Consider the following 25,030-nt stretch of genomic DNA (forward strand, 5'->3'; position numbering starts at 1 on the left):
GCGTATTTTACTAATAAACAACAGTTCACTTAAAGCTAATATAGTTTGAGTCTAGCGGAGAATACGGAGAACGGCTGTAATACGAGTATGTAGAACTCTCAGAATATATAGCCCATTATACACCATCCTCGTTTAGTTAGAATCTGTGCTCTTTGCGTTAAAAGTTGACTGTACAACATTAGTTACACGTCCTTAGGTCACATCTGCAATTGCCTTGACGAAAAAGTGTCACAAACATCTAAATGCCGTTGAATTCCATGCAGCTTTGCTCTCACCAATGAAGGGCAACCAATCTTTTACCTTCGCTTTCGCCATATGCGTCGAGTAACAGAAGTAAATTGTCAATTAAACAAATAAAACAAAAAAAGGTTTATAAAATATATGGAATTCAAATATACTTTATTTAATTTAAATATGAGATTTTACTCATTTTCTGACGTACACGTTGCGACGCTTAATTGATTGATTAAGGTCAACAACAACCCTATTTTGCAATCAATTTATTGATTGATTGATTTTCATAGTAGCTCAGATTTTGGAGGCGTATTAAACCGGTAGAAATAATATCATTATAACAACAGCTGAAATAAAGAACGCCAATAAAAAATAGTAAGTATACGCTCTGTATACAACTTACCAACAGTCACTAACACAAATAAGTTAAATGTTATCAGGCACCAAGTATGTGCAAAGTGCCCAAAGATGCAGTTCGCAATAATGACGGCAAATCGCGCGAACATAAAGACCAAAGCGATTGCTTTACCTCTGCGAAAAAGGAAGTTGTATAAATTAGTTGTAGTCGTAAAATGATGTTCCACATGGAACCTAAAATCTCACCTCAGATGGGTGGGCACAACATCAGCAGTCACCGAGGCAACTAGTGAGATGCAAGTGGTGCACATCGCTATAAAGATCAACAAGGCGGCGAGCAGCACTTTGTTGTGCTTGATAAAATTAAGACTGAAGCCAGCTAGAGCTGCAATAATTGTGTTTATGCACATCACGCTGCGACGTCTGATAAGTCGAAGCATAATGCTGATGAAAACGCAGCAGCATATCGATGCCGCGCCCAACATCATATTCTCGAGGTAGCTGACGGGTCGATCAGAGCAAACATTGCCTTCGGTTAGATGCGTTGTATCCTCCAAGTGATCACACATGATGCGCTCCTCCGCAGTCAATTGATTGTTGATTTTCAGAAACCACAAATTCAATCCGTTGCCACTGTTAAAGACATAAATTGTGTTAGTACTTGCCGCAGTAATTCAATCTCAACTCACACAAAGAAAACGCCGCACATAATGAGGATAATGAGTATGACGGGCTTTCGATAGGATTCCCCAAAAAGTGGCTTTGTGTCATGCCACATGCGTGCGAAGAATTTTCGGTGTGAAATAATGCTCGCACGTATATGTGGCTGTGTGACGCCTGTCACATCCAGTTCACTGAGGCTTTTGCCGTGATTCCGCTTGCACAGACGATCAAGCGCTTCATAAGCGCGTTCACCATCGCCAATGGAGAGCAAGAACTTCACCGATTCTGGCAGAAGGTATATGATAATAAGGCCAATGAGGCCAGGCACATAATTGAAAAACAGACAAAGCCGCCATCTACGCACATGAAAAGTATCCCAACTCCAGAGTACGCTGTCCAGCGGTTCATTGAGATGATTAATGACTGCAACACACTTCGATTATAAAGTGAAAATATTTATATTTATAAAGCACTCACATGGCACCACAATGCCGGCCATACAAATGGGATAGGACGCAAAATTGGCGATTATGGGACGCAGCGAGATCTTGGTGAACTCCACGAGATACGTAAAGCTGTTGGTCATCACAGCGCCCACGCTGCAAGTAGTATGAAAATCTAGTTATTCGCTCGACTTAGAAGCGCACACATACCAACAATAGACCGGTTGCGAAACGAAAGAATAGGAAAGCGTAAAACCAGGGCATGAGCAGGCTTAAGAACGACGAAATCAGCCCCAGCGACATGGCAAATAAGAGCGAGGCACGGCGTCCAATGATATCCGACTTGTAGCCAGCATAATGACCGGAGACAATCATGCCCACGAATCCAGCACTTGTCAGCAGAAAGAGTTCAGTGTCGTTCAATTTAAATTCACAAGCAACCACAATCGATGGCACTCCCATAATTTCGCTGACCACATAAATCGTATGGCACGAATGGGCGATCAACATTAAGAACTGCATCCAGCGGAAGCCTAAAGCAAAGATATTCGTGACAAAAGAATGAAGAGAACAGACACTCACCAATCAGATCGAGCACAGTATCCACATCGGCAATCATTATATGGCATTATATTTAAATCAACTAATACAATATAATTTGAAAAACATTTTCCAATATATAATATAAGAAAGTATTTATTGACACACAATGCAAATCATACAAAAAAAAGGGAAGTAAGCTATTTGTTTGACAGCCGAACGATGTCCTTTTCCGAGGGTAAACGCGTGATGAGCACGCAGCAGACTGTGAAACGCAGTTGTTAATTTATGCAATATTAAGTATACGCACCTACTTAGCAAGGCAAGTACAAACGAATTGAATGTGACAAAGCAGTTCCATTTCAGTGTGTAGCCTACGAATAAACTGGCAGTGAGTACGCCAATGCGACCAAACATCATCGCCAGAGCCACAGCCTTGCTTCTGCAATCAAAATAACTGCTAATTAGCTAATTAACTATTTAATTGTGAGCTCACCTCATGTGCGTGGGTATCACATCGATTAGCACGGTTATCGTTAACCTCAGGCTGCACAAAGGCGGCACTGAGAGAAAGATAAACAACGAAAGTAGCACGACTGGCGTGATGATGAAATTAAGCAGAAATCCTGCCAGAACAGCGAATATTGTGAAAAGCAGCAGTATGACTTTACGCCTAAGGCAAAGTAAGAGCAAACTGATCAATATGCTCATGCCCAGGCAGCTGCAGCCGTTGAAGATGCTACCAAGCAGCAAGGTTCTTGAGATAGTGCACTAACGAATTGACCAACATAAAAGAGAATTCACTCAAAACAACAATTTGCAAACCTTTGATTCGCTCAAAGTGTTGTTTGCAGCCTCCTCCGCTGCTTCAGCTACTTCCACCAGATCGCACAGTATTAATTCCTCTTCTACAGTGTGTTCCATATTGACTATGCGCGGCACCCAAACAGTCAGTCCAAAGCCGCTGTAGAAAGCGACAAAGAATGAACTAAACCAGGAGAAAAGCTACAGTCGAGTGTGCTCGACTGTAATATACCCGCTAGCCACTTTTAATAAAAGCAAAAACATACCAAATTAATGTACCAAAAAATCTGTAATTGGTATATTGATATTGTACTACATATACTAAATACAAGTACCGACAAAAAAACTAAAATATACCAAAGGCTACAATTGTTATACAGTTGGAATATCTACATTCAAAATATGGTATACAAAATATACCAACAATCGTTTTTAGCCATTCAACATTATTTGCTATATAAGGACATATTAATGTCGGCGCTAATTAAGAATATGGATAGCTGGTATAAAAACTAAAAATATACTTAATACCTACGTGGCGAAAAATATATATAAAATGACGAGTATAAGCAGCATGTAATTTAGATAGATACCCTGGAACAGTGGCACAGTTTCATACCACATCCGAGCCAGCAAGCTATTAAAAAATAAATTAAAATGCAATAAAAAATTTATCTAATTACTTACAATTTATGCTGTGTGACTGAATCGCCGCGCAGGCGTGGCTGGGATACACTTTCGAAGCCTAAACTCTTCAGCGTCACATCTTTGCCCTTGTTGTAGCGACAACACATTTCTAACACCTCAAGAGCCTTTGCCGGCTGATTGATGGACAGCAGATACTTGGGACTCTCGGGCATTATTAAGAAGGCAATCCAAGAAAGCACGCCAGGCAGCAGATTGATCAATATTAATACACGCCAACTGGTAAAGTTGTAACCTTCCCAAATTTTGGCTTCAAACTTTAGCGGAAACAGCCACATAGCCATCACTGCAAGGTATACTCGTAACAGTTTAGACACTTTAAAAGGATGGAAACTCTTCCCTTACGTGGCATATAGATCATGCTGACACCAACCGAATAGCTGATAAAGTTCACCACGGTAGGACGCAGCGCAACTTTAGTGAACTCGCTCATGTAGGTGACCAACGCCATGCCGGGACCTGTGAGACTAAAAGGGAAATATATTAAATAGATTAACACAGTCTGAACTCTGCACTACTCACAAGCAGCCCACAATGAAACGCATCACAAGGAACGACCAAAAGTCGGGCATTAGCGATGAAATGAACGAGGCGATCATTGACAGTGCCGACGAGATAACCAACAACTTACGCCTGCCAATCTCATCCGATTTGTAGCCCATGTAATGGCTGGAACACACCTGGGCGACAAACACCGCACTTATCAGCCACGCCATCCGATGGTCATCGATAGCAAAATCACAGCTGGCGGCCACCGACACAAGACCCAGTCCAAACTGTTCGTTCGCCACGTACATCTGCTGAGTGGCGCAGCTGAAAAAGATGATGAGCTGCATCCGGCCAAAGCCTGTTGAAGAGTCAGCAAGCTATTAAGCTCATTGTGTTCAACAACTTAATCCTTACCAAGTGCATTAAGCACGTCATCAATATTCGCTTCAGCCATCGATTGCGGTGTCTGTGTTTAGCTGCCTCCTCTGGTGTATTTCATTTGTATTACCAAATAAATATAAATAAATAGAAACAAATAAAAATAGTGTTTGTGAAGTGTAATGGAAAGTAAACGTAACACATTTAAACAAATTTAAAATTCTGCTAATTTAATGATCCATCACTGATGATGATGGTTAGTAATTCAATATATTCCATTCAAATTTTAGATAGAACTGCATTCAGGAATGTTAAGACCTTTTGAAATTAATAAGTTATTGATTTTATTGTTACAGTAATTAAACAATAACTAGACATTCTTTAAAACCTATCTTATAAAAGCAATCATACCTCCATTAATGAAGAAGAGAATTTTGATTTTACTTTTTCTAACTTTAATGGTACTTCATTTGAGACTTCCTCTTAATTTTTCGTCAAAGTAAACAATCAATCAGTTGATATCTTTTAAATCATAGTGTAGAAATTAGTGTCAACGATAAACAAAGAATAATCAGTTTGAATAAATGCATTTAACATTTCATTTGTCTTTGTCAGAGTTAAATTTATTAAACTAAATTTGTATATAAAACCTTAGCTACCTCTAATAACATTCAGCATTCAAGGCTTTCATTTTAAAACTCAACGAATTAAAGTTTCTTTTTGTAATAATAAACAAGCAACTATATACTATATCATAAAGATAGTCGTATACTGTAGAAATTTGTATCAACTTTATAGTTATAAACAGCAAGTTGTTTATTAATATTGCTAAAAATTCAATAAACATTTTAAAGTTTTTAGCTGTCTTTGTCATAAAATTTATCGAGACATATGTGTTAATGACATATTTTTATTTTTGATAGCAACAAAAATGCACACTCTGAAATGTTATCCAAAGTCACTCCAAAATTTACTTCATTTAAACATACTCCAAATTACATTTTAATTACTTTATTGACTAAACTTCTAAACTCCATTATCTTAACTATACTTACTTAACATTCTATCCTGTATTTCCATTATTGTTAGAAACATTTTAAATTTTCCTCACTCTTTACTCTTCTTTAAAACATATTCGTTTATTACGTATACGCATAATATGTTATTCACCTGTTACTTTGCATGTTTGTTTTGTGCTACATTTTAGTGTTTCTCTTCCTCTACGACTTTAACTTGTAACTAGACTTACTCGTAGATCGTGTACTTGTAACTCTCTTCATATTTCGCGCAGTAAAAAATAAAACTTTGATACTTTGAGTTAAAGTTGAATTCAGTTGAGCGTCATTTGTCCTTATTGATGCTACAAATGGACAAACTTTGTCTGTGCTTTTCTGATCCCCTCTCTTTCTCTCTTTTGGCTCTGTCTTGCTCCCTTGTGTCTATCTCTGAATGCAGGTGCCAGTCGAGTGGGACTTCCGAGTGGCCCCAACAGTCGCAAGAGCTCCATACTGGATCTCTCGCAGCAACAGCAATTGCAACTGCAGCAGTTGCAGCTGCAGCAGCAATTGCAACAGCATCAATTGCCCCCAGGCATTGGCACAACGGACACCAGTCCCCCGTCCGATGATGAAGACAAACGCTTTCGTCCACGCTGGAAGGGCTCAGGCACCCAGCTGCCCCCTCAGAGCGCCAAACAGGCGTTGTCCCGACTCAAGCAAGCGGCCTCCGTCTCGAATGTGGCGCAAGAGAGGCAAAGTCAGCTGCTGGGCAGCAATCTGGGCGATGGCGGCCACACACAGCAGACGATGCGCAAAGGCAGCATGGTTAACCTGCGTGGCCAGGACACTTTGACAGCCGGCCAGCTGCAGCAGCAGCAACGCAAGAGCAGCATGTTCCAGCTGGGCGACACACAGCCGCAATCGCAGTCGCCACTGCTGCAGCGCAAGGGCAGCATGTATGTGGCATCGTCGACACACGACACGCCTCCTTTGGGTACGCCCACTCGCAAGGGGAGCGTCTATCAGCGACCCAGCGTCGACAGCAGCATCAACGATAGCCCCCAGCGCAAGGGCAGCATTTATCAGCGCACAAGCACGGACAGCAACGAGAGTCCACAGCGGAAGCAGAGCGTGGTCAAGACTCTCAGCGGCAGCTATGTCAACGTCTCGGCCATTACGGGCAGCGAGTCGAGCTATGGCCTGAAGCTGGGACCCTCCCAGATCCATCCGAAGGGCTATCGCCTGACCACCGCACGCTACGGGGAGCTCAAAATGGGCTTTGTCAAAATCAAAGGCAATGTCGAGGTGGAGGTAAGCTTTGCCATACTGTATACACTTAATTGAATAACTGTATTTTGTGTTGCATTAAAGGAAAGGTGTTTTATATCGCTGTCAATTAAAGAAACTAACAAACTGTAATTGAATATTACACACTTCTCTTAGTTTTCATTTATTTCAACTAGTTGATTTTATGGCAATAAGTTAATCATTTATTTGTGAAGTTAGTTGTGAAGTGAACTTCATACAGTTTGACTATGTGAAAAATCAATCTAAAAATTATAGGATTAAACATCCCAGCTCTGCTTCGTTTCAATGCAAATAATGCAATAATGCAAATAATAAAGTCTTAACAACGTTTATAGATGTGTTTTAAGATTATATTATGCAGATTTCATAGAAATTATATTTCATTAAAAATAAATTCAATTTCCTTCAAAGAAATTTCTGTAGATATTTCAATTTCAAGGAACAAATTGTAATTGCATATTTCTTTACGTTATTTGATAGCAGTCAAAGACAAATATAATTTGATTATTGGTTAGAAAATTCATGTGTAAACATTCTTCATATGATTAAGTGAAACGAATAAGTTGTTTGTTGGATATTGTTTCTTTACCCTTTAATTAAATTTGATGGAAGTCAAATTGCATTTCCATATTGAACATTTCGCTTGAAAAATGATTTATTTGCCATGCAGGCAGGCTGCCAAATTTAATTGATATTCAGTTATGAAATGAATCTATAAATTATTGAAAATGCTGAGTTCATTATAGACTGCTGCAAATGAAATAATAAATATTTTATAGAATCCGCTACTATTAATTACTATATTTCGTTATTGATTGTTGCAAATGTATTTAATCATTTAATTTCTTTGGCAGCTGATTTGTGCCCGCAACATAGTGAATGCGGACTGTGAGACGCCACCAGATACGTATGTGAAGTGCTACATCAAGGATGGGGATCGACTGCGTCACAAGAAGAAGACGCGCGTGGTGCGGCATGCGGCAGAGCCCTTCTACAAGCAGACCATCAAGTACCAGGTGAGCAAATGATGATGCAAATGGCGACAACAAGCACAAGGTTGTTGCCAGTTGATGTTGCTGCCGTGTAATGCGATTAATTGAGGCACGCGGCCAATTTGCAGCACATGCGACGCACACATACACGGAAGCAGCGGCAGCAACCGAGCAACAGCCTTTTGGTCAGTCAGCAGTCAGTGCAGTCACTCGTGTATTTATTTATATATGTTGCCAAGTAATTACCCGCTCACACACACTGTGAAATTAACGCAATTTGTATGCAAATAAACCAGCTCCCTCTCTTTTTCTGTCTCCCTTTTTCTCTTTTTCATTTCGCATCGTTTTTTTGCGCGATGGACCGCAGAGCTCTGATGTGTTTGGCCGGAATATTGTCATCATGGTGTGGCAGAGATGCGTGGGCTTTGAGCACAATCAGGGACTTGGTGGCACCGAGGTGAACCTGGACAAGGTGAACATTGGACAGCATATTAATGGATGGTATCCGCTTTTCCCCATGCACAGCTATGGCGGCTCCGATTCGGATAATTCTCCTTGACCGAACACGCAAATCCGATTCCGATTGCGAATGCGTCGTCCGACAACAAAAACAATAATTCAAATGAAATGCATAACACCAATATTAAATAATAATATTTATAACGATATGCGAATACCACTTACAACTTAAAGCTCAATTTGTTAGTTCATAAGTTTTGTTTACTCCTTCGCCCCCTTACATAGTTATATACATAGTTCAAAGAGCTTGACAGTTATAGAAGAGTTTACAAGAAGATGTGTGCGACCCGTGAGAGCTTTGTTTGAGTAAGTTAGATACAGTTAGGAAGTTGGAGAGAGCACAATAATAATGAAAAATTGAGAGTACCAGAAAGATAATATACAATATAAATATATATATTTTTGCTTGTTGTTGTCGTTGTTGTGTTTAACGCTTATCGTTGTCGTTGATGAAGTTGATGTTGATGTGTTGTTGTTGTGTTTGTACTAGGAAAGAGAAAGTCGAAAGCGAGGCAACGAAATGACAGTTAAACAATTAAATAGTTCCAACTATATAGTACACTACCCGAAACAAAACATATAGTATATTTACCGTTACGTATATCTGTTAGCCAAATGTTGCGCAAATTAACCCAAAACACTAAATAAACTTTATCAGGTAGCACAGAAATAGAAACCCACAAAAGGTTTCACCAGCCCCCAGCTAAACTTTTCTGTCAGTGTACAAAAACGAATACCGAAATGGAATATGAAAATGTATATCAAAAAACGAAACTTAATTAATATGACAATCTTCTTCAATGTATGCGTCTGTGTGCATGTATGTATGTGTGCATGTGTGTGTGAGTGTGTGAGTGCGACTAAAGTGTGATTAAGACGAATTTACTGTAGTCATTTTTTGGAAAGCGCAACACAACACTTAAAACTTTTAGCTTCCCTTTAGCCAACCGCCCTGCCCCTAGACATATTTCAAAATTCTGATTCAGCTTCGAAATTTTGACTTTCAACAGGACAATCTCTTGTAATGGAAAACCCCGAAAAACAAAAAATAAGAAAAACACACGAAAACCAAAAAACAAGTTTCAACTCGGAGTTTCAAACTTGTGAATAAGACGAAAATAAAAATACAATGAATACAACGTTTTTGAAAAACAAAAGAATCAAACAAAATTGCTAAAAAATACTTACTATACATATTTAAATTGTACTTGTGTCATACTTATTATAAACGCAAAACTAGAGTACTTTTTAAGACAAAAAATCTTTTTACTGCGAGCTCGCTTAACTGTTTCTACTACTACACTTTGCAACGACTTTTTATCGTTAGTTAGCGATGATGGATTTCAAGCCAACTATCAAAATTCTACTTCCCAGGTTAATCTTAGATGTTGCTTACTCTAAAAAAAAAAACAAAAGAGACTAGTTAAGAACTAATTCATTAATTCATTATCATTGTTGTAACTGCTTCAAAAATGTTCGAGTATGTCTGTAATTGTCCAGGTAACCAGGGTAAACACAAAGAAACGAAAGAGACAAAAATAGAGAAAAAGAAAGAAAGAGAGAGAGGGAGAGAGAATGAGAGGTGTCTAATACATTTGAGTTAAAGTACTATATGATAGATAATTATCAATTATGTATTCTTCACGTTTTGGCTGTTCACTTTTTAGCCGACAAATCCTTTTTCGATATTTGATATGAAACGAATCGAAACCGATAACGATAACTAAACAAAAATGGTTGTGCTATGAGAAGAAACTATTGTAATCATTGTTGAAACTCTATTTTCGGCTGTTAAAAGCAAAACCTAGATACTATCAACTATTGCTGTAACTGAAACTTAAGTCTATTTGATCTGTACACGATCGCTACCTTTATCTACTAGCTATTCTTATAAATCTATAATTACTATGAGATATTTATTATTGGGAGGGAGTTGTGAGTAATTCTAATTGCAAAAAACGAGTACTCTGAATACTGTAAAAATAACACCATATCAACGTGTAGCGTTGAAGACAAGGACTAGCATGGGTTAAGGTTAAGGACAGTGCGCTTTAAAAGTGCCGATTGTGTGTGTGTGAGTCCGAGTGTGTGTGCGTGGGTATCGAAATGGGTGTGTTTGTGTGTGTGTGTAGCAAGGCTTACGAATATACGAGTTTGTAGTACGATAACTTAACTTTAACAATTTTGTTAAACATTAGCAAAACCTATACCTATATATATAGACAGATGTGAACAATATGAACATATATATATACATACCATATACAAAATATTATTATATTTAAATGTAGCAAAACACTGAAAAACAACAACAAACAATGCAACACCCAAAACAATATGTATATCAAATTGAGTTTCAATAAACATACAATATTTATTTGGACTGCGGTGTTGAATTTTACTACAAATAACACATGGACAACTGATGGCGCCATGCAGTAAAGGGTATTTCTGTGGACAGATGGCGCCACTTTAAAATTCCCAAAAGTGCGACAAAGCAAACAGCTTTTATTGCTCCCACAAGCAGTGTCAAAAGCAGTGCGAAATGAAGCAGTTCAAGTAATTCACGATTATGCCCGCCGAATTCAAACAACAACATTTTATTTTACTCAATTTTCATTTTATTTTCGTTATTCTTTATTACATATGTTGTCATGTTCATTTAAAATTGACCATTTTCACATATGACACCATTTGCCACTTATTTCATTTCTACCATACCACACTCTCTTCGTGTAAAACATTTTTTCAGTTCTCATCAAGTGTCTGGTCTGTTATCTCGGCATTAGTTACTATATAAATTATATAAATTTAAGAATTTTGGAATTACGCGTATTTTTGTGTATTCTTAGTTCAGTTTTCTTTCTTTTGCTTACGTACCACGAAAATGAAATTGATAAATATAATTAAATTTTGATCAGTTTTGACAATGTCGCCTCCGACGTATTTACAACCTGCTTAGACATATAGTTTGCTCCCAGACTGTAGACAGACATTTCGGTCATATCGGAGATTGTTACGAAAAAAAAAAATTTAATTGAATGCAATGAAAAAGTAACTAAAAATCTTAATCACTCGCCTGGCCTGCTAGTGATTCGCTTAGCCGCAGACTTATTTCTTTTGATTTCGGTTATTAATATAAACGTATTTTTCTTTATATAGCTTTATGTGTACATATACATATATATACGAATTATATAATGCGTAAATTATAAATAAATGTATTGCAAAGTGGCGTTCAACACATAACAAAAGGTAGCGCCGCCCGGCTTTGCTTTGACTTAAGCCTTAATTGTTGTTAACTTAAATAACTTATGGTTCTCCTATAACGAAATTAATTTCGAATTTCATGAAATCGTTTTGTTTTCTCCATTTTCATTTCATTAAATACATATTAATGTGTATGTATGTATGTGTGTGTGGGGGGTGTCAGTGTATGTGTGAAAATGTACAAGGCAAAAAGCAATACAAAAGTTATTAGGTATAAAATTATAATTAAGTTGTTTAAAGTAAAATGTACAATTGTTGCTATTTCATATATAACAAGCTAGCGCGTTATTTGCTTTTCAATTCGTCAATTTGCATATGCCACACATGCAACATTGTCATAACTTTTGCTGTACGATAGATAGATGGGGATCACTCGATCGATCCTCAATAATTGTTCCAAGTGTTTTTCTTTCACTTTGTTTTTAGTTGAATTTTCTCATATGTAATTGTATTATTTATTTAGCAATGATTTTAAGAATGTGTGTGTGTGTGTGCTCTACAATCTAATAGCCACAGGGTCTGTCGCTTTTCTTGGTCAGCTCGAAAAGTAGCAGGTGCTATTAAATATATATGTACGTATATGTAATTGTTTTTTTTGAGTATGCGAATGCGAAATGCGATTATAAAAAATAAATGTAGTAAGCATATTGTAAAGTGCATTTAGATTGATTTTCAGGTGCCTTCAGAATATGTTTACCAGCTTACTTTTTATGTGATGGATGTTGATTGAAAATATGTTTTAGGTTGTTATTTAAATTATACTTTTTACGTGTATATCTATATATATATTGATGTATATATATGCTTGTATATATATGTATGTATATATATATAAATAGTTAATACATGATTGTTTGTTTTACTTAAAGTTGATCTGATGTGAAGAGGGAAACGTTTGCGTTTTGCATTTGCTTACAATTAGGTGAGGTCTGCTCGTGGGGTGCATATACACATACTATATGCGCTATATATATATGTATATATAGATTTAGTTTTGGTATATATATAGTAAATATAGTATATGAACTACGTATAGTTATAATGATATATCTATTTGTCTCTATCAATCATTGAATCAATGCCATTTAAAATCATAGTAAATAGTATACAACATTTGTATAGAAATCCAAAAACTTGTTTAACTTATCCTTAAGACAATGTACATGGTTGTGCGTGTGTGTGTGAGTATGTATGTATGTGTGTGAGTGTTTGATTTGAAGTGGTTTCAATGTCTGTTTTATGGCTGTCCAAAGTTACGCAAAGTTATGACAAAAGTACACAATTGTATGGAACATATGCAAAAATGCTGTTTTGTTAACATTGAAAACTGCCTCCTGCTGTTCTTTCTCGTTCTGTGCTCCATCCTATCCCATATAATTATAGGAGTTTAATGCTTACGGAAGCGTAGTCTAGGCAAAGAGTGTGCATTCGATGTAACTCGTGGGCACAAAGCCCTCGTCCCAGCCATTTGAGTTGTTCGCTCGTCTCACGCGCGTCCAGCCATCACCTTGATCGTTCTCAATCACCTGCAGCTCCTCGCCCTCATTCATGGGTATGCTGCCTTCGCTGGTAGCTAAAAAGACAGAGTATGAAACTTAGCTGAATACAGAAGTGTGCTTCATGATGAACAACTCACCTTCGAAGGGATACAGTGCACGACATGTGCCAAGCGGTTGCAGCAGCTCCACTTCCGTTTCATAGCACGTCTCCTCGCCCATGGCGTTCTCATTGGCGCTGCCCTGCCCGGAGCCGGGCAGCGAAGTGTGCGAGGTGCCGAGGCCACTTTCGGGACTTGCCGAACTGCTGGATTTCACCATGGAAAAGGCAAAATGAAACGAAATATTTAAAAGAAGTTGCAAATCGCACATTATTACGTGTTCTATGTATGGTGTAAGCAAATAATATAAAACAACTATAATAAATATAAATATAATTTCACTACAAAATTATATAAATTAATTTGAAAATTTTGTTTTCTTTTCTTTGGCATATTGTGGACTTTTTTTTCTTTGGGCTTTTTCATTTTACTTAATTTTAATTTGGATTTACGCAGATGAGCAAAAGGAAAGTATGAAAAGAACCAACACCAAAAATCGAAAAATGCCATTAAACGTGAGAAACAAATGTACAATGAGAAAATAGGAGTGAGAGAAGATTATACAAAATGAGTAAAACGAGCCAAATCATAAGTGCAATACAATAGAAAATAATGTATGGTAAGTGTTGGTGTGTTGTTGTGTGTGTTGAATGTGTGTGAGTGATTGTGTGTTTCTGTACGAGTGTGTATGTGTGTGTTGATATATAAACATTGAACGTAGACTTATGAGTGTACCCGTTATTGTTATTATTATGCCCATTTTGTATTTGCGCCACATTATCCTCAGAATCTGACCTGCTTAAGCTGCCAGCATCATCGGGCTGATCATCGCCATCGTTATGATCATCAGCGCTGGCGCTGCCATTGGAATGTCTGCCAAGAAATGAAAAGCAGCAAGTTAATAATTTTCTCATAGTCAGAGAAACAGAGTGAAATACTTACCTCGAGGTTCGGTGTCCGTTTTGCAATTGATTGCGATTGGATTGCGGACTGTTGTTAACCACCTGCAGCTGATTGGCCTTATCCAAATAGCCCTGATACTTTTTCAAATCATTTTTCAGTTTTTCCAATTCATGCTCGGATTCGTTAAGTTGACCCTCAACGGTCATCGGATTGCCCAGCGATGAGTTCGCCTCATAGACAATCTTCATCTTCATGAGTCCATCCCGCGTATTCGTCTCCTGATCGACCTTGTGCTGCAGCTCCGCAATTTTTGCCTGCAGTTTTTTGCGCTGTTGATTCGGTGGCAGATCGCTAAAGTCCTCCTTTTGTCCGTCCGCCGTGAGTGAGTTCTATGGATAGTCGAATGACACAGCATTAGTTTGGATAAAGAGTTGAGATCGAGATCGAATAAGTTGTATGGGAACTATGTGCAATGAGTAACTATACAAGGCGGAACAACAAACACTTTAACAAACACACATTCACAGCAATAAGTTGTTGATAAACAAATAAGAACAAAAACTCAACCTAAACACAAAACAAATTATAAACAACAAGTAATAGGCCAAAAGAAAAAACACATAGATTTAATGAAAAAGACATGCTTGCATTTTGCATATTAATTGAATTAATTATTATTATTTGTTCTGCGTTGTGTGAGTGTGGAGTGTGCTGCTTTGGCTTGTTGCTAACTAACTAAGTAATTGACTAAGTTATTTATTGAATTATCATTTTAGTTGAGTAGATTTGAATGTTGAGGAATGCTGGTGAGTGAGAGAGGTGACTCAATGAAGAGAGCGAGAGATAGAAGAAGATATGCTTATATGTTATATGCTAGTGTCGATTAGGTTTTAGCAGTTGTGATTAGTCAGAGCGATAGCTTATTATATTAGTAGTAGTAGTTATAGTAGTAGTAGATGTGTTAGGAGCAGAGAGTTAGTTAGTTGAGCTGGTGGAATATCATACATCATACCTTCATCGTGATACAGGCTTCAATTATCTGCCGTTGCTATTGGCAGCGAATTGAGTTCATTATTTGTATAGTATTATTCATTTAGTTATACAGAGTTACAGTTTTCAATATTTCATTGATAACGAACGGTAGGTAGTATCACATGTTGTTTTTCCGGATGTGTATAAGTGTATGTTGTGTTTAATTTGATTCAAGATTGTAAGTAAAAGCAATTGTGTTAGAAATTTTGTGTGACAGCAACAAATATGCATAAAGAATTAAAGAATTAAACACAATGATTAATTGATATGTATGATTATTTTTGTTTTCTTTCAATTTGTGTGTTGAAAGGTGGCGAATTCTTCAATGAAAAGCGAGTGAAAAGCGATTAAACAAGCAAATGGAGTGGAAAACTGAATTATGTAAATACAAGAGTTGAGTAGAGTAGAGATAGTAGAGTTTATGGAAACGATCTGTTATCGGTTTGTTTTTTTTTAGTTTACAATTGAGGAGAAGACATGAGAGGACACGATACGAGACGTTACGAGAGAGTTACGATATGCGAGGCGAGGCGAGGCGAGGCGTTACGATATACGAGTTACGATACGATACGAAACGGAGCTGAGATGAGCCGAGCTTGACACTTGGTACTTACAGCAAAGTTGGAAACACAACGTCCGTTAGTTTCGTAACAGAAATAATAGACAAATGGCATAACGATTGATCGATAAATGATAAAACAGAAGAGAAAAATAGAAATAGAAAGAGAGAGAGAATAGAGACGGCATGAGTAAAATGCCTATGACTTAGGAATTAACTTAAAACTAAAACACAAGGAGCATCCGAACACAAGAGGCGTATGTGCTGATTGATTGACTTGACTGACTGACTGACAGATCGATTTGCTGATTGATTGATTGACTGACTGATTGTTGAACTCAATATATGACAAACTCTCTCACACAAACAAACGAAACATATTGAGAGCGGATGTGAGAGAGCTAGTAGCTAAAAGTGCCAGGCAATGATAGGATTAAAAAAAAGTAAATTAAATAGATTTATAGAGAGACAACAGAGAAAGATAGAGATGGAGAGGAGGACCACATAAGGAAAGTTGAATAGTAGTAGAAGAACTTGCAGCTAAGTTGAATTAACCAAAACCAGAGAACCGGGAATCGCAACACGACAAGAATTGAGAATCGCAAACGGCTTCGCTCACCTTGTTGCTGCCAAAGATGCTGTTCAAGATGCCGCCGCGTGGTTTCTTGAACTTGGGACCGCTGATCGTGCCCTTAATGGTCAAGTGATTGTAGGTGACACTGCTGTAGTTCGATTGCGTCGCTATCGAGGAGTCCATCTTTGATAGATCTTCAAATGGTATGTCCGCTGGTGGTTGGAAGCCCGATTGGTATCTGTAAGAAAGCAGACTTTAGTTATAGTTTAAGTACTTGACTTGCTCAACTCACCTTTCGATCACTTTGAGGGAATCTTCCTGCTCGTTGATGGATTCACCGGCCTTCACGATGCCCTCCATGCAACGTGCAATGATGGGCGCCACCGAGGACTCAACGTCTGCGGCGCCAATGATGAACTCACGGATGCCACGCGTGCGTTTCTCGTCCAGCTCCTGCAGCCGATTGAAGACGGCGGGCAGTAGTGTACCATAGTGCTGTTGCTGTAGATTATTGGTCTTCTGCAGCTGGTTGGCGTACTCGTTCTTGGCATCATCGGACTGTTGTATCTTTGATGTCATAATGTTCTTGTAACGCTCAACTTCGGCACGACTCAGATTGAAATCCATGTCAGCCTTCTTGTGATTCTCGACGGCCTTCTCCGAGTCCCGATAGGCCTTGTCATAGTTGCGTTTGGCGCGTTCCAGCGACGACAATTGTGCACTCAGCGTCTGTTGCAGCACGGTGCCATCGTTTAGGCATTTCTGCGAGTGTGTAAAGTGTGTATCATTAGTATGTTCAATAGTTTGGATGATGATTTATTTTACCTTGCGATCTTCACGCAGTGTTTTCGATAGCAACGTCACACCCTGTATGATCTGTAGTTGCAGGGTCTCGGACACAACTTCGCGCTGTCCCGCCAAATCGCCCACCTCCTTGAGCAGATTGCGGAACGCTTGCCTCGATGTAAATCTGTAAAAAGTGGCAGCGAAGCAAAGTCAGTGTTAAGTTAATGCCAAGTCAAAGCCAAAGCCAATCAGTTTAGCCCTCTTACAAATAACCCACGCCATTTCGCGCCTGCCCAGGTCTTGACTTGGACACGCGCCCACGCCTCCAAATGCCGCACACACTGTCGTCGGTTTGTCAGTCAGTCCGTCAGTCCGTGTCTGTCATTTGTCGTCCCGACCGAACGGCAATCATGAATAAATTTATTGTCTTTTACAACTGTATAAGGCAGCGGCATATTGAACTGAAATGTGTCTTGCTGTCTCGCTGTCTTGCTGTCTCTCTGTCATATTTCATGACCAAATCTTCAAGCGTTTCGCGAGGCCAATCGAAGCTCAATGGCTTCATTGCCATTTTTACGACTATACATTACAAATTTTGCGGCTTCCTTTCTGCTATTTGTGTAGTCATGATGTCAGGCACTCAAGAATGGGAATAGAGCGTTCCCAGTTCTCGCATGTAATTAAAACTGAGTGCTGCCTGGCCGCAAACATTTCCACAGACCGCACATCTAAATAGCCACAATCATGCGTTGTTTTCACATCTCACGCATATGCATAAGAGTCGAGAGTACTCTATAAACTCCAAAGTTTCTTTTGGTCATATGAACAGATTTGTCGAAAATCCATTTAACACTTTGCTAACCAGCTTGCCAAACACAAATCGCGCAAATTATGGTTAATTTTCCGAAAGATTTAACAAAATTTGTGCAATCGTGTTAAGGCAAAACCACTTGAAAGCTTTAATAATACCCTGTATAAAAGAGGGGTAGAAGGTATGCTGCTTTAAAGTAGCAGCTTTATACATTATTACAAATTGCGAGTCAGGTTAAAGTTTAGACTTTAAGCTATAGAAACCTTATAAACACCTGCTCAATATTTATACTAATAGCTGATTACTCAGCTTTTTTGCTTTCATTCGTGCCGCAATTTCACACGCACTTAGCTACAGGGTAGCTCACAGTTGAGCAGCTGCAATTAACAACTCTCTCGCTGCTCTTATTATATGATTGTTATTATGCTTATAACTATGTGTTTCGTTTTATAGTATAGTGGTAGTTATTGTTATTTTGTGTTTTTTGTGCTTACTCATTGTCTTCCTCCTCCTTCTTTTTGGGCTGATAATTTTTCACTAAGCGCCTGCAAAAAGAAAATCAACAAAAAAAAAAACATAACATGGCATTAGTGAAATTTGGTTTATGCATACAAAGAAATAACAATAACAATACGAGCATAGTAATAGTATGTAGTAGTAACAACAATAACAAACAAGCTAAAGTATTTGCATTAACACGAGAGACTTTTCATTTTGCCACTGCGAGACACGCAAAGCGGTCTTCAGTAGTCTACAGTCTATAGATTTCACTGGGTTGTATTTAATAACAGCGACTTGAAGTTGAGAGTTTTCCATTTCATGTGGCCGCTGCTGTTGCTGTTGCTGCTGCTGTTTGTGGTCTAGTTGAGCGCCTGGGAAGACGCTGAAGCTGAAGCTCTGCTTCTGCCAGTCGAGCAATGATAATGTCATTACGGGTGCTCTCAACCCTACCAGTAGCTGCAGGCTGGCTGCGGCAGAGGCCACAGTTCAACCCAGTTCAGTTCAGCTGAGTTGAGTTGAGTCAGTCAGTCATCAAGCCAGCCAGCTCTCGACTCATTTTGCGCCATTCAAATTGTGGGAACAGACGCCGCCACCGCATTAAGAAATAAAAATTTAAATGGAAATAAAAAAGAAGAGTAAACAAGTAGTACTTGCTTGGTAGAAAGTTTTGAACTTGAAGATACCTCTTCTTTTGGTAAAGTGATTCTCACTAGTATTTATGTCATTTATAGCATAACAATCTGATGTTCTAATCACAAATTGCAGGAAACAATTCAATAAATTACATCTAACTTTACAAAGTTTTACAAATCTTTTCTTCTTTAAAAACCTTACATCATGTTGTTTACTTTGTTTTTATACTTAAGTTCATCTGTTTAAGTAAAAGATACCATATTCGCCCCTTTCTTTCCTCTCTTAAATGATGTACAATATAAATATAAATGCAAGGAATATAAGTATCCATTTTCATACTCAATTAATCTTCCTTATTCTATTTTGTATCAATAACTTAATCTTGTTTATTTTAAATACAAGTTATATACATAAATAATTTTCATATTCTAATAATATGTATGTTCCTTATTTTATTTTGTATCGCTAATCAAAACTTTTTATGATTCTTTCTTTTATCATGCACACTTAATAACCCTTCTCATATTCCAATAAAGTTTTCATTATTTCGTCATCAACCCTCTTCAATTATCTCCCACTTACAGGGTATTGACAAAATAGCTGCCTAACGATGAGCAGCGTTTCCCAAGTGCTTTGCCAAGAACACCTTGGGCAGCGCGTCATCAACAGCAAGCAGCATAATCATGAAGCAAATTAAACAATTATGACGCCTGGTTGCAAGTTGAGCCATGGATGGGTTCGGCTTTTGTCTGTCTGTGTGTGTAACTCAAGCTCAATCAAACACTCGTATAAATATACTTATATATATTTATGTGTAGTGGATAAAATTACGCTGAGTATTCAGCGCCTCCAATTCTCCAGCTTTTACCCTCTTGCCCCACGCTCTGCCTCATGTTGTTTTCCGCGCAGTGTCGCGTGTCAGTTGCGTGGGGCAGGTCGCGGTCGGCTCTTGTTTATTCAGTTGTCATTCCATTGCGCAATTTAGCCAGCGCGAGTGGACGCAGACATGAGCATGTACATATTAATGGGGTGGGCCACAGCTTCCCTCCCTTCCTCTCTCTCTAAGCTGAGGTGCGGCTCCACATTCTCAGTGGCAAAGAGTGACCCCAACAGCCGCGTCTAAAGGGCAACAAATTGAAGTGCGCCACAGTACAATATAAGCATAAATTTTATTTGATATGCTTATGGCTCACAATTAGCTACCCTCGCGTTCTCTTGCTCTCGATTCTCTAGTCTATACATAAATTGATTTTACTGCCCAGGAATGGCCAATGGAGCACAATCTCCACAACTTGCTGACCTTGTGCTGTTTTTACTACAACAAATACATACATGCATACTTGTATATAAAAACAGATTTAACATTAATGAGAACTGCACTTGCGTTCAGTTTTAATGTGTCTTGTTTCTTGTAAGGAATTGTTTATTTTTTTGTGTCTATTAATTTCGTGTTGTTGCTGTGACAGGCCACCGAATTGGGCGCGGCCTGTGGCACCAATGAGAGATGCCGATGCAATCGCGCATAAGTAATAAAAATGTATAAGCTAAAAATCATTTAATTGACTTACAAATATGGGCATTAAGTGGCGCCAAATGATTTACACATATCTCGGACGCTTTAAAAGCTTTTATAATTATTTCAGTAAATATTTTTCATACAAAAAAACAAACCAAAGCAGCAAATTAAGTGCCGAGTTCAACGTGAAACCGAAAGTGTATAAATTATTCTGGCTTAAGTTTTATAAGTTAAATGATCCCTCAGTGCCCTTGTCTTTTAAAACGCTCTCAATTTATTTTTAAATTGCTATATAAAAATATCTATATTTAAAAATCATAAAATAAATTGTTTTGGGCATCTCTTAATTAAACATTTTTGTATTCAAAATTGCCACAAAATATATATATTCTGCAATAATATTTTAAATTGCTTGGAGATCTCTTCATTGACCATTTTTGCAATTTCAAATTACCTCAAAACATGCAGATATACACTACAATAATACATTAAATTGTTTTGGGATCTCTTCATTCAGCATTTTCGCATACATAAATTGTGGTTGTATTTTATATGTTTATCTTTTTATTGTAGAGAGGTTAAAAATTCGGGAATCAACTGTATAGCACATTGAGGTAGGCTAAGCGAAAGCCATAAATTTACTCTCCAAGTGTGAATTTCAAAAGTGAAGCTAAAACGGAATCCGGGACTGAATCTAAAGTGAGAAGCTCGTTGATATGCAAAAGTGTGAATCACCAGTTAAATTTAATTCTAAATTCAAGTCGAAATGTCAAACTGTATCAAGCTAATTATAATATGTTTCTTCAAATTTACGCTGAATCACAGTGGTAATTAAATTAAATTAGAATACAGCTTTACACTCACCTTAATTTGCCGGCATATTCGGTTTCTATGGCCACTCGATCGCGTAAGAAATTGGCATATTTATCGAGTACATCAATGCCTCTGTTTGTGTGTAAAGACAGATTATCAAACTGATCCTGCAAAAATAGAAGAAATAAAATGTATAATTAATAATGTGAATAAGTCGACACATGAAACGGATTACGAATATATACGTCTATAACATTTTGTGTGAGACGCAAAAACAAGTAAAAGAAATTGTTAAACTTGACATTGAAGCGCGAACACAAAGAGAAACTCAATTGCGTGCTTCAACTATCTGTATTTGTATCTGTGTATCTATAAATGTATATGTATCTGTGTCTGTATCTTAGTGGCAAATCTCTTGGAATTAATCGAATTTTGTATTTAATTAGAGCAAAAGGCAACAGCTGCGTCACAGCATGCGCATGAGCAGCCAACGTGGCGTATACGCAACCAAATGAAACTCAATTGAATTTGATATATATATTGAATATGTGCGATATAAATGTATCATGCGAATACACTACACATATATATATGTATATGTATGTCTGATGTATCTCTTTATTTGCTATCGCACTCATTTATAAGGAGAGGCAGACTATAAGCGATTAATGCGCCATAAAGAGCGACTGGAAACTGAACCCAAAGTGGAGGCCTCTCATTAGCAGCTACTGCAAACGATTTACATTCGATTTGATGCTAAACATTTGTCATTAAGCGTTGCCACAAATATGGTAGGCATCCACTCTGTGCAACTTCCTCGACAGAAATTGCCGTGTGACATAATGTCTCGAGTTATGCTTTTGCCAATTTGCCATGCGGCATTCAATACAATTTGTCAATAGACAAAACAAATAAACAAACGACAAGACGAACAGAAACTGTGCTTCGCTCCACTTTTTATACACACATTTAAAATTTCGCACGCAACAGAAATAAAAGTAAAAAACTGAAAAATACATAATATGCTTTAAACTCTAAAGAAACAAAATACAAAATACGTAACATCAAAAGACGTTTTGCCGTTGTGCCAATCACACGCCCACAAAAGACACCAACAACAAGAGCGACAACAACGCGTCAACAGGCCACAAAACAAGCTGAATTCAAAGCAGTTAACACCAAAACGGCCAAAAAATACTTGTAGACAAAAAATCTGTGGAGTGGCCCCAAACATGCGAATTTGCATAAGCCCCACAAAAATTAACAACAATTACATAATAAACTTAACTAAAATAACAGTTAATGCCCCCGTCGCTATCACGATCGAGAGTCTATCAGTTTTATCGAGACTGTGTCGAGTCTCACTCCCCCGATTTGAAGCTATTTGGGCCACTAATTTACGTTATTTGGGTCTCTCTGCTTTTGCTCGTCCTCCCTTTTGGTTGTTGCTTTGGTTTAATGCTTAATGTGTAGCGAATTTAAATGTTTTCAATCAGTGAAATTTAGCAATGTCGCCGCCGCTGGCTTCGATTTTCACTCGATATTTTGAAGACAACGTGCGCGCAATTAATTAAAACTAAAATACTATGAACAAGCTATAAAAGTAAACCTTGAAAAGTCGAATACGTAATACACTTAATGTTTGTGAGAAATAGGTGAAAGACTATTAGAGATAGAGCTATAATTTTGTTTGACAACACTTGCTATATCAATATACCAAGTAAACGTTTGAGAATATTGATATACCAAATATATGTACATACATCTTGCTATCTTATTATGCCAAGCATACATTTCGTATATTACAATAATAATACGTATTAGTATGTTAATAAGCAAAATATAAATTTTAGTATATTTCAGTGTTTCGTAGGTATATTTAATGTGCATTTAAATGCTTATACCACACTGTTTTGCTTTTAATAAGAACGGATAGCTCACGGAGGAACACAGTTGACTGTAGCTTTCTTAGTTATTTTCACGAATTGAAGCATTTAATACATACTCGTATCAATTACCATTTCAAAGAATTTAATTCGCCAGTTTCGTCCCAATACTAAAAGCGCAATTAACAAGAACCAATTGAATCAAAAGAAAATAATCAACAAAACGATTGATTCTTGGATTTATCTTTCTTAAAAACCCATTCGTATATTAAATAACGTTTAATAAGAGATGCTTAACTTTACTATTGTTAAGGCAGAATAACATGTCTGCTAAAGCAAAGAAGTTTTTATAAAATTTCGCGTTTCAAATAGAAGCATGGGACTAAAGGCAGATGAAGTTTCTTTTTCCTGTAACTGAAAATCTCATTTTGGGTAGACTAATAAAAATAAATACATTTTTAATGCATACAAACATGAATATCAATTGTTGCCTTAGTCTAATGAATTTTCTACAAAATTAAGTAATTATTTCACACTAATCCAACCAACTATCAAATGAGTAGACAAATAAAAAGAACTATAATTTAATATACAAAAACAACAAAAAGTGCCTTGAATGAGCCAATCAACACTATACGAATATTATAGTTATATAGTTCAAAGCGTTGCACATTTTGCAATCAACTTAAAAGACCCTATTGCAAGGGTATAATAAACAATTTTAAGTGGCATTTGTAGAATTCTTTGTCACACAACTTTCACCCATTTGGGCAGAGAGTGTGTGCGAGTATTTAGGTGTGTGTCTGTGTGTGTGGGTGTGTGGTTGGTTTGTGGGTGAAGCAGCATTTTTGTGGCCAAACAAAAACTAATCAGGCAAATGCGTTTGTGAAATGTTGACGACACAGAGACACGTGAGAGATAATTGAGTTGCGAATGCGGTTGCCACTGTGCCGCTGCTTGTGGCATGTATTCAAACTGTGGGCGGCATGTGGATGCCACGGCGTGTGGGTGGCCTGCCTGCTTGCCACAGCTGTCACTGAGCACTGAGCGAGTTTTGCATAATGCCCGAGGGACTAGACTCGACTCTGGGAGATCTGGTTAAAGAGTGTAATCAAATTGGTTTCACGAGCTTTTCATTATTTGTCTTCGACGTGTTCGACGCTTGCGCAACATCCTTTGGCTAGCGGGAAATTGCATTTCCAATTGATCGACTGTGTGCCAGTTTATTTTTCTTTATTGATTTAAAAACGAGTGAGCGGTAAATTGAGTCTGAGCAGGAAAGTTGCGATTAACGCCATTGATTTATGTAAAGAGCAAATAACACAGGTGAGTGGCAAATCAATAATATGATGATTGCATTCAGAGAACAGCGATAATCGCAAATTGAGGAAAACCAACTGCTAATATTATTCATAATTGATGTAGCATTAAAACGCACGCTCTCAAGGTAGCAAATGAAATGAATTACAAACTGATCGTGGAAAGAATTAAAACTAATTTTTAATTTTATAGCAATCAATGATATTGTTTGATTAATGGCAGCACAAATCTAAAACAAAATTACAGTGTTAACCCCTTTTTCGGATTGCATAAGACTCGACTCTTTTGTTCAGCTGGCAAGCGATCGACGAGAGATTAAAATGCTGCTCAGTTATGCTCGAGTGGCAATCAAGAGTTCGTTTTTATGCGCACTGCGAGCCGAGTCCATTGGTTGACATT

At 37.7% G+C, this 25,030-nt stretch overlaps 4 protein-coding genes across 20 annotated transcripts in view; 1 reads left to right on the forward strand and 3 right to left on the reverse strand.

The window, feature by feature from the left end:
- The window catches only part of LOC117572605 (regulating synaptic membrane exocytosis protein 1), a 63,065-nt gene extending 53,179 nt beyond the window's left edge, over positions 1 to 9,886 (forward strand). For 4 of the 5 annotated variants that reach the window (XM_034255542.2, XM_034255543.2, XM_052004006.1 and 1 more), the window contains 3 exons: positions 6,069 to 6,922; positions 7,774 to 7,935; positions 8,279 to 9,886. In XM_034255542.2, coding sequence (XP_034111433.1) covers positions 6,069 to 6,922; positions 7,774 to 7,935; positions 8,279 to 8,470 — 1,208 coding nt within the window. In that variant the 3' untranslated portion in view covers positions 8,471 to 9,886. Of the gene's footprint in view, positions 1 to 6,068; positions 6,923 to 7,773; positions 7,936 to 8,278 lie in introns of those variants that run through there. The other variant, XR_004572530.2, reaches the window with a different exon arrangement.
- Positions 388 to 2,405, reverse strand: LOC127565463 (putative transporter svop-1). Of its 3 annotated transcripts, XM_052004008.1 has the most exons (7): positions 2,280 to 2,404; positions 1,912 to 2,230; positions 1,732 to 1,853; positions 1,281 to 1,677; positions 838 to 1,224; positions 638 to 765; positions 411 to 581 (listed from the first exon to the last, which is right to left on the reverse strand). In XM_052004008.1, the coding sequence occupies exons 1-7, from the start codon at positions 2,314 to 2,316 to the stop codon at positions 547 to 549; spliced, it is 1,425 nt and encodes a 474-aa protein (XP_051859968.1). In that variant the 5' UTR covers positions 2,317 to 2,404; the 3' UTR covers positions 411 to 546. The 3 variants fall into 3 exon arrangements, with proteins under 3 accessions (XP_051859969.1, XP_051859968.1, XP_051859970.1); XM_052004009.1 differs by lacking the exon at positions 2,280 to 2,404 and having other exon boundaries at positions 388 to 581; positions 1,908 to 2,051; XM_052004010.1 differs by lacking the exons at positions 411 to 581; positions 638 to 765 and having other exon boundaries at positions 1,013 to 1,224; positions 1,283 to 1,677; positions 2,280 to 2,405.
- Positions 2,380 to 4,815, reverse strand: LOC117571037 (synaptic vesicle glycoprotein 2C-like). 2 transcript variants are annotated; one of them, XM_034252999.2, is made up of 9 exons: positions 4,650 to 4,815; positions 4,269 to 4,593; positions 4,092 to 4,213; positions 3,729 to 4,032; positions 3,577 to 3,678; positions 3,063 to 3,201; positions 2,734 to 3,008; positions 2,552 to 2,679; positions 2,380 to 2,502 (listed from the first exon to the last, which is right to left on the reverse strand). In XM_034252999.2, exons 1-9 carry the CDS (start codon positions 4,687 to 4,689, stop codon positions 2,438 to 2,440), a joined length of 1,500 nt encoding a protein of 499 aa, XP_034108890.1. In that variant the 5' UTR covers positions 4,690 to 4,815; the 3' UTR covers positions 2,380 to 2,437. The 2 variants fall into 2 exon arrangements, with proteins under 2 accessions (XP_034108890.1, XP_051859967.1); XM_052004007.1 differs by having other exon boundaries at positions 4,269 to 4,576; positions 4,650 to 4,811.
- A 2,400-nt stretch (positions 9,887 to 12,286) lies between the features above and the next one.
- Positions 12,287 to 25,030, reverse strand: part of LOC117567363 (formin-binding protein 1-like) — a 39,182-nt gene continuing 26,438 nt past the window's right edge. Inside the window, exons 3-12 of one of the 10 annotated variants that reach the window (XM_052003836.1) lie at positions 21,477 to 21,592; positions 18,457 to 18,507; positions 17,191 to 17,335; positions 16,658 to 17,127; positions 16,411 to 16,603; positions 15,213 to 15,248; positions 14,240 to 14,589; positions 14,093 to 14,170; positions 13,337 to 13,500; positions 12,287 to 13,273 (exon numbers count right to left, since the gene is read on the reverse strand). In XM_052003836.1, the coding sequence (XP_051859796.1) occupies positions 13,110 to 13,273; positions 13,337 to 13,500; positions 14,093 to 14,170; positions 14,240 to 14,589; positions 15,213 to 15,248; positions 16,411 to 16,603; positions 16,658 to 17,127; positions 17,191 to 17,335; positions 18,457 to 18,507; positions 21,477 to 21,592 (1,767 nt within the window). In that variant the 3' untranslated portion in view covers positions 12,287 to 13,109. Of the gene's footprint in view, positions 13,274 to 13,336; positions 13,504 to 14,032; positions 14,171 to 14,239; positions 14,590 to 15,212; positions 15,249 to 16,410; positions 16,604 to 16,657; positions 17,128 to 17,190; positions 17,336 to 18,456; positions 18,508 to 21,476; positions 21,593 to 25,030 lie in introns of all 10 variants that reach the window. The other 9 variants (XM_052003835.1, XM_052003834.1, XM_052003833.1 and 6 more) reach the window with 9 other exon arrangements.

Source organism: Drosophila albomicans, chromosome 3 (assembly GCF_009650485.2).
Source record: "Drosophila albomicans strain 15112-1751.03 chromosome 3, ASM965048v2, whole genome shotgun sequence".
Taxonomy (NCBI): domain Eukaryota; kingdom Metazoa; phylum Arthropoda; class Insecta; order Diptera; family Drosophilidae; genus Drosophila; species Drosophila albomicans.